We start from the raw sequence: 8,784 nt of genomic DNA, 5'->3' as shown, positions 1-8,784 counted from the left end.
TTAGGGCATGAGGCCAAAAATGAGGAGATCCAAAGCTAAAGTAGACCACGCCATAGAAAACAGTAAGAATTAACCCCACCATTGAAAACTTGTTAGAGTGATGGAAGTTCTGGATTACGTTGATATATTTTTAATTCGTAATCTAGGTCTGCATGACCTTATGAATAAGTTGGATGTTGGATGGAAAATAAACATTACGGTGGGCAATAGGAAGGTTTTAATGATGGGCGTTCAATGTTCACTATTTCCTGTGGTGGGGCTCACTTGATAGGTGGATCTGTTTAATTTTTGGGACCATTCATTGAAATGATTTGTAAAAACTGATGGACGGTGTGGATATACAAAAAAATATATCAAAGTGGGTCCCACGGTTAAGGAAGCACCTATTAGTATGTTACCCAGGTAACACCTGATCTACTCCCGCCCATTCTTGGTAACGTACCAATTTTCTCAAAACCAACAAGTGAATCACTGACTTCAACCTTTCATCTTTTAACGGGGCCACTGTGATATGTGTGTGGGATCCACTCTGATCATTATATGTTTAATCCCATGTTGGGCCCACATAAAAAAATCTAAGCTAATTCGTGAATGAAGTGGGCCATACCAAATGGAAACAATTGGGAAAGGTGTTGACCCTTGATTTTTACAGGGCTCACCCAGTTGGGCCTTGGAAATCCACTCCAACCATTATATGCTATACAAAAAGTTAGGCTTGATGTCTAAGAAATCATGCCTAGACATGATTCAACTGGGCCATGCCAAGGAAGACGATTTGGAGGATAAGCTCTTACCGTATTCTGTTTTTAGTTGTGTGGTCCACCTTAACCATGTATGGAGCTAATTTTCAGACCATGGGTCCAGCGTGAGGTGAAATGTGATGATTGGGGGTGGATTTCCCACTAACACCATGGTGGGGCCGATCAAAGTGGGTAAATCATTTTCTTTTTTAAAATAATTTTCCCGATACAACATTTATTAACATTAAATGCCCGGTTAGTGGGACTCACAGTCCAACTAGTTGTGTGTGAGCATTTCTCATATATATATATATATATATATATATATAACTGGAACCGGAGTGGAAATTAAAAGTTCAGTTTTGATATGGTTTGGACTAAAAAAGGAAAAAAGAGTGTTGAAAAATGGCTATGTATGCCCATATTATATATAGATAAGATTAAGATAGAAAACTTTAATTCAAATACTTGGAATTGTCTATTCACACGTATAATTGTATACATAGAGTCAAATGGTGTTCTTTGCTTCTCTCAAATCCTTCCTTTTTCAAGTAATTTTGATATAAATTAATCAGTTGAATTGCAATAAACTTTTCAATTAAGTGGAGATGATTGAATTCTAGTTACCTTAGTGATCATAATGTGGAAGTAGCTGTCAAATTGAGCGGCAACGTTTAAATTCATATCAGACACACTTGTTCGAAATGAGTAGTTGAGTTAAATGAAGAGGAGATTACAAAACTTCGTTTATCTTCCATGGCATTCATATTGAGAACTAGGCTCTAAATTGCAATTGCAATCCTCTCAAGTTATAAGTAACGCAATTTGAGGGCTAGAACAGGAGGGAATGTCATTAAAATTGACCATTGCCTCTTTACTCGATTGAATTTTCACAAATTAGTCTAGGTTTACATCTGGTTGCATCCTAAGAGTGCATTTGGGTGCTCAATAGAACTGAATTGGGTGCATACAATTCAACAGAGGAAATGACCAAAGTGGCAATGGCACCATTGTAATTCATATTGATACCAAACCCCAAATTGTCTCTATTTTTAATCTTGTGTTCCAGTTCAAATCTAACATCCATATAGAGACTAAGGGTGCATAGGAGTGCCTCATCAATTCGGATTGCAATAATTAGTCTAGTCTAATAAATTATAAATGACCAATCTGTCCCTAGCACCCCATATCAAGGCATGTGTTCCCTGAAAATTGGAATTCTAATGGATGTGACTTCAACATGACGCTTGCTTCTTGTTACGAATATGAGTTACGAATATGAGGAAACCTACGTTTAATTTGCTCATTTCTCTAGATTCAGTTAGGACTGTTGAGTTGTGCGGCCAAACACCTAAAAAAACTCAATAGACAATCGAGAATTTTTTACTTTATGGGGACTACATGGCGCATGTGCAAGACTGTAGTCTGCCAACATGTTCTTCCACTGTTTGAATATATAGGTAGACACCAAGATCTTTCCTCTAAAAAAAATATTATTTTGCTTTTAACCATTTCATCATGTCATAATTGTTATTGTTTTTGTTGTTAACACCATGCAATTTTACTTCTAGCTCATGTAGATTTTGTTCAAATCTGGCCCTATGACTAACTCATTTATTTCGTGCTGTTATCTTTTCGGGTTGCCGCCATTAAGGCAATGCATGTTGTTATTTATCTTCGCCATCATCTAGAGAAGGCAAGTTCAGTCCCTTCACCTTTTGGTCCATTGTATGAACTCATTGTAATAGATATTTGGTTCCTAACTGGACGATGTCCTCAGATTCCAATGATCTCTCCTACCATGCAGAAGCATCATAATCCATGGTTGAACTTCCATTGTGTAAGACCTTTTGCAACAGGTTTAGAGGAATGGACTTATCTGCAGAATATTGTGTGCGCACGACGAAGCTGCAGGTTAGCTATGTGAAATATAAATATTGATGAATGGGGCTAGTAGCTGCTGCGATTACAAGTTTTCTATTGGATGCGGCTTGTAGTTGAGCTCATCGCAGGCTGGGCTGTATGATGTATAAATGAAGTGGGTTTAGAGATAAGTTATTGTGGCCCTTTCTCAGGTGGTGGATGTGTATGGCCTGCTTCACAAGTTCGATCCAAACCACTTAGAAACTCAAAAAACTGTCTGAACCATTGTGAGCTGTCTGTTGAACCACTAAAAAGTTGTATAAACTGCAGTTGAACATGTATGAACTATTAGGTTTTACCATAATTACATATGTAAACACAAGTAAATCTATGGACATGGGGATGATATCACAGTTCAAGTTGGTGGTTGAAATTGCAGGGTGAACAGTTTGATCTCCAGCTTTTTTTCTTTTTTTCTTTTTTCCTTTATTTTCTTGAAAGCATTGATTTGTAATGTAGCTGTTACAGAGAATGCGATCAACTCCGACGATAAGTTTTTACGTGGTCCTGATGTAATTTCTTCCATTGCTGCTGTTGGTTTTGCAGGTGTATAGAAATTACACTTCAAATAGTGTACATTCTACTGTAAGTTCCTTCAAGGGTAAATGGTTTTACTCTGACTAACTTAAAATCATGTAAATAGCAAGATGTTGATGCTAGAGGTACTCTTATTTACAGGATCTAGTTTTGGGTGTTGCAGATCTTCATATTCCAGAAGTTGTGGCAGCTACTGAAGATACACTGGCTGGTTCTCACCCCAAAGGTACTCTTACATTTTTTGATGCCTTGATTGCTAAGTACACATTTGGGACTGATCTAGTTTCCGTTGTTGCAGGTTGGTGTAGGTGTCACTTCAAGAGGAGTTAACCAAATAGTTTATATTTTTCTTTTTAGTAGCATTTGAGTGTTTAATTACCTGCTTGCCTTTTTTTCTTTTCTTTTTTTTCTTTCTTTCTTTTAATTATAATTATCTTTGACTATTTTAGATCAATAAGGGACGTCCTCGTATTCAAGGAACGGTTTCAACATGACAATGACGGTAAGCTTAACTCTAAATATCACTTTTATAATCAGAATTTGTGGTCTTTATTGTCTGCTTTTGAACTATAGTTTTTTTTAATTATATATAATTGACACCTTTTATCTTAAAAAATGATCTATGAATTAGCATATGAACGCAATCCCCATCAAAATCCGCACCTAGGGGAGCGTAAATAAGAGGATTGATCTTAACAGTATGGTTGTCATGCACATAGACAAAAAATGCTTTCAATGATTGTTTATGAGTACTAGGTGGCCTATTAATGAAAATGTCTCTGTCCATAATATGCGTGTTTATGATTTGACCAACTTTCAAATATGTATGTCCTTTTGAACCTTTCCTAATTGCATAAGTGGCTGAACCATCTTTGTATGTTACATAATTTGTCATCCACTAGTTCTGTAAATGATCCATGTTGTATGTCGTGACCTTCTCTTCAAATGTGATCTTTTTTTTTTTTTTTTTAAACTCTCCAAAATGAGCCAAAGCAGAGAAAGAGCGGCTTAGACATTTCCATCAGCATCAATGGCGTCGAGCGGGAAGAAGCTGAGGATGACGAGCAGAAACCCCGATCTGATCCGTGGGATCAGCAAATACTCGTAGTCCAAGATGTATCACAAGCGGGGTCTGCGGGCCATCAAGGCCAAGAACGGTGGATCCTTTCCCCACCACGATCCCAAGTCCAAGCCCACCGCTCTCGAGGTAAAACCCCCCAAGTTCTACCTTGCCGATGATGTGAAGAAACAGATTCCAAAACACCGCAAACCCAAGCCCACCAAGCTTAGGGCAAGCATCACGCCTGGAAAGGTTCTGCTAATTCTGGCCGGTAGATTCATGGGCAAGCGGGTCGTTTTCCTCAATCAGCTTTCGTCGGGTCTGCTTCTTGTTACTGGCCCATTTAAGGTCAATGGCGTCCCCCTGCGGCATGTTAATCAGGCTTACATGATTGCGACCTCTACCAAGGTTGATATTTCTGGTGTAGATGTTCAAAAGTATGATGACAAATACTTTGCTAAGGAGACCAAGAGAAAGAAGAAGAAGGGAGAGGGTGAATTTTTTGAGGCTGAGAAAGAGGAAACGAAGTCCCTTCCACAGGAGAAGAAGGATGATCAGAAGGCTGTGGATGCCCAGCTGATCAAGTGCATTGAGGCAGTCCCAGATTTGAAGGCTTGGCTGCCAGGTTCTCTCTTAGGTCAGGCATGAAACCACATGAGCTTGTTTTCTAGACGAGACTCTACAGAAATGTTAGGATTATTTCCTTGTCAGGAATTTTGTTTGATTTCAGTGAAATGTTGCAGTACTATTTCAGTTTTGAATGGTGGCAGACTCCTTGATTATGTTTTTATGCTACTCTTGCTTGCAATAGATTTCATCTAATATTCTATTTAAAAAAATGTGGTCTTTTGAGCAATTTCTAATGGTAAACCGATTTCATGAATCCCTTTATATGTATCCCCAGTAATCACACTACGAGAAGAGAACCCTGATCCCTTCCTAATAAACAGTGTCCGCATCTTTTCAAGCCATGCCTTTGTACAAGAATCATCAACCTCTTTAACAGCCCCATACTTCCTAGTAATGTCATGAGATGCCTTATAGGATGATAAATGAAAATAAGATTAGGAAATACCAAAAAATAAGAAGAAGAAGAAGAAGAACTACAAGTGACAAAAAAGAAGCCATCCAGCACCATCCATGTGTATATACTAAGTTTGTTTAAACGATTTCAACATGCAATATTATGTATACCTTTGTGGTGCCCCTGAGGTTCATATACTGTGCAATAGTTGACTGCAAGTCATTAGCCTCAATTTGATATGAATCAAAGTTTGGAGAACCAGATCTTGATCCATTGATGATTTCAACTGTGTTAAGAACTTTTCTTATCATGGATGAAGTAAAAAAACATTGAAATCAATCTTAATAGGCGAAAATAGATATATTCAAGCGTTGTAGGCAACAAATTTTTTTTTTCTTAAGATTGCTGAAATATCATCAGAAGGCCAGGACGAAAGAAAGAAAACAACAAATGCCTATGAATAAGATGCGGAAAACGTACGGAAGACATGATAGTAGTTCCATTGGAAATATGATCTATGAAGTACCATATGAAAAACTTCTCAAGATCAATCGTTAGATGCGCATTTTGAGACTACATGCATGTTCATGTGCAAGAATTGCATATGGTAATAGAAAGGATATCTTTTCATATTTATTTTCCAACTTTTCTTTTATGGAAAGTTGTTTGCTTAGATCATTCCACAAAACATTTTTTGAAATTATATCCCATTCTCTACTCTTTCCAGATGTAGGGATGTTTCTTTGAAGTTTGAATCAATTGTTTGCAGCTTCAGTGGTAGCTTATTCTAGTTCATTGCCTTTTAAAATTGGTTCGTAAAGGTTGTGAGATTATCTTTTAATGAAGTGTTGCCAGCATTGAACAATTAGTGCATTACATTTCATCGGGCAAAAATAATGAGAAAATACTATTAACATAAATCACTATATATCACTCATATGTTTGATAAGAAATGGAACATATATATCACAAAATGCAATCTCATGATAGGAAAAGAGTATCTAATCTTTTAAATGAAGGTCATCTCTTCCTGGCAAACATGATATAGAAAGCATAAAACAATGCGATAAATTTTTTCCCTGGCAGTACGAGTAGGTTCTCCATTAATGATAGTGCGTGCCCGCAAAGTTTATGATCAGGAAGGGAGTACTACATACATGCTAATCATGTTACCCCTTTTACAGGTAAGCAATAACTAGGCATACAACAGATCAAAAGACTGCTTTCAAACTTCTACAGGTATAGTTGATTTGGCCTTTTACTAAAATTGATTTTCTATCATTTTCATGATGAAAAACACGGCAGGATGATAATGGAAACTTGTTGGTTACTGAATATGGACTATGCAAGTACAAAGACCATCAAACTCTATCCATGCAAGAAGTGCCTGAAAATTCTGCCCCTGGTATTCATGCATCACTAAATGTTAGATGTAGTGTAGTTGCTGCTGCAAATCCAATATATGGACGGTACGTTGTTTGTTTCGAGTATGCTGTCCTAATCTATCATGTGGTTGTTACTGAATGGTTCATTTCAAAGAGAATAAATAAATGCTCTCTGTTTTAATATGATCATCTTTGGTTACAAATGAACTTACAGTATGATCGTTCGTTAACACCAACAAAGAATATTGGACTTCCAGAGTCGTTGCTCTCTCGTTTTGATCTGCTATTTATTGTCTTGGATCAAATGGACCTGGAGATTGATCGTCAAATTTCAGAGCATGTCTTGCGCATGCACCGATATCATTCCCCATTAGATGATGCAGGTACGGGTTTAATCCAATGTATCCCTTTATTCTGCAAACCTACTGTATATGATAGATCTTAACTGAAGCAACTCAAACTTACCCTAGGAATGGCAACACTTGATGGCAATTCAAGATATGTTGAAGAAGATGATGCTGATGACAATGCATCCATCTATGTCAAGTACAACCGTATGCTTCATGGAGAGAAAAGGAAAAGGGAGCACAAGCGTGAGACCCTCACCATCAACTTCCATAAGAAATACATTCATTATGCAAAAAACAGGATCCAGCCAAAGCTGACAGATGAGGTAATCTCTTTTCCATGTATCCCGGCCCTACAACACAAGATCAAGATATGATTTGTCTAGTTAAAATAATTTCGCCCACAGAGATCATGGAGGAGTTGATGGTATAGATAATGTCAGAAATAAAGACTCATCTTTTTTGTTTTTCTTTTTCCGGCCTTGCAAAATTTGCTAGCCTCTCTTCCCTAGGATGAACTTGAGCCTTATGCTCAACTCTGTCAGATTTTATCAGGTCTGGATTCCTTGTCCACCTTTTATCCTTCCCTTGAATTTTCATTTTTCCCAGCCAAATATGGTAGTTCACTACAAGAAAAATGGCCTTTACCGGCGGTCAAAACCGCCGGTAAAGACCCAAAAAACCGCCACAAAATCCTTTGCCCGCGGTCAGCTAACAGCCGGTAAAGCCTCAGTCGGTAAAGGCTTTGCCGGCGGTCAGGACCTTTACTGACAGTTGTGCTGGCCGCCGCTAGATTTTAAAAGGCTACAGATAGAATTCGTAGCTAAATATTAGGTTCACAGTACGACCGTAGCCATTGGTAGCGTGCCTTTAAAATTTTGCTACGGATTAAATCCGTAGCTTAGAGGCCTGGCCACCGTCAATCCGTAGCAATAGAGAAAATCTTTCTTATCAAAAAGTTTTTTTAAAAAAAAAAAAAAGAAGAAAAGAAAAGGTAACCCATATCCTAGTTTTTTTTTTTTTGTTCTATAGATTAATCAAGCAAAACTACTAAATAATTCAAGAACATAGCGATGGAATCCCACTACAAATATGTAAAGAGTTGTATTTTTAGGATTCTCAGCAGATTCCTCACAGAGTTCTTATGAGTACCTGTATATACAAAAAAGGCAATACATGATCATTTAGGCATGAGCCGAAAAATGTCTGAAACCAAGAGCTCTTATGAGATTTGATTCAGCTAGCTTGTTGAGCCTGCCTTCATGCTCAGGGTCCAGTCTCTTTGGATTGCTTTGTTGCTAGTTGTGGGCCTTTGGCCTTGGATTAGTTGTCTTAGGATCCCTGTCTGTTTGCTATTGGTTTTTCTAGTTTTGGAGTTGATAATTGTACGAGAATCTTGTTTACATTTTCAAAACCTGACTCGCCGAATCAGCTTTCCCCGCTACAACACGCACTGGCCAATGGAAGGGTGAATATGAACTCCATGTGTTTATAGAACAGCCATCTGCTTTTGCGATTCTTGCAACTGAAACTAAGGCTCCATTCGAGATCGGATTCAAATTGATATTACACAGGATCACAAGAATATCGTCTTGAGAACCAGAAGCACCAACATAATGAAGCAGAGGATGACGAGTACTATCGTGCACATTATCATTCCCCCCTTCCTCTGCGTTCTTTCTTCCTGCAAGTCAAGCTTCATATATGAAACTGTATAATAGAGAAGCATATCTCCAACAGTGGCAAACATGCGAAGACATACAGACGC

At 37.9% G+C, this 8,784-nt stretch overlaps 1 protein-coding gene across 1 annotated transcript; it reads left to right on the top strand.

Moving 5' to 3' along the window:
- Positions 1–4,255: 4,255 nt before the first annotated feature.
- On the top strand, positions 4,256–5,099 carry LOC131223555 (large ribosomal subunit protein eL6-like). Its single transcript, XM_058218995.1, has one exon. It carries the CDS (start codon positions 4,315–4,317, stop codon positions 4,906–4,908), a length of 594 nt encoding a protein of 197 aa, XP_058074978.1. The 5' UTR covers positions 4,256–4,314; the 3' UTR covers positions 4,909–5,099.
- Positions 5,100–8,784: the final 3,685 nt, after the last annotated feature.

Source organism: Magnolia sinica, chromosome 13, assembly GCF_029962835.1.
Source record: "Magnolia sinica isolate HGM2019 chromosome 13, MsV1, whole genome shotgun sequence".
Lineage (NCBI taxonomy): Eukaryota > Viridiplantae > Streptophyta > Magnoliopsida > Magnoliales > Magnoliaceae > Magnolia > Magnolia sinica.
This window is presented reverse-complemented; position numbering and strand designations above follow the sequence as displayed.

Excerpts from the sequence above, each read along its gene's own strand:
- LOC131223555 (XM_058218995.1), top strand. The coding sequence starts at position 4,315 with ATGTATCACAAGCGGGGTCTGCGGGCCATCAAGGCCAAGAACGGTGGA.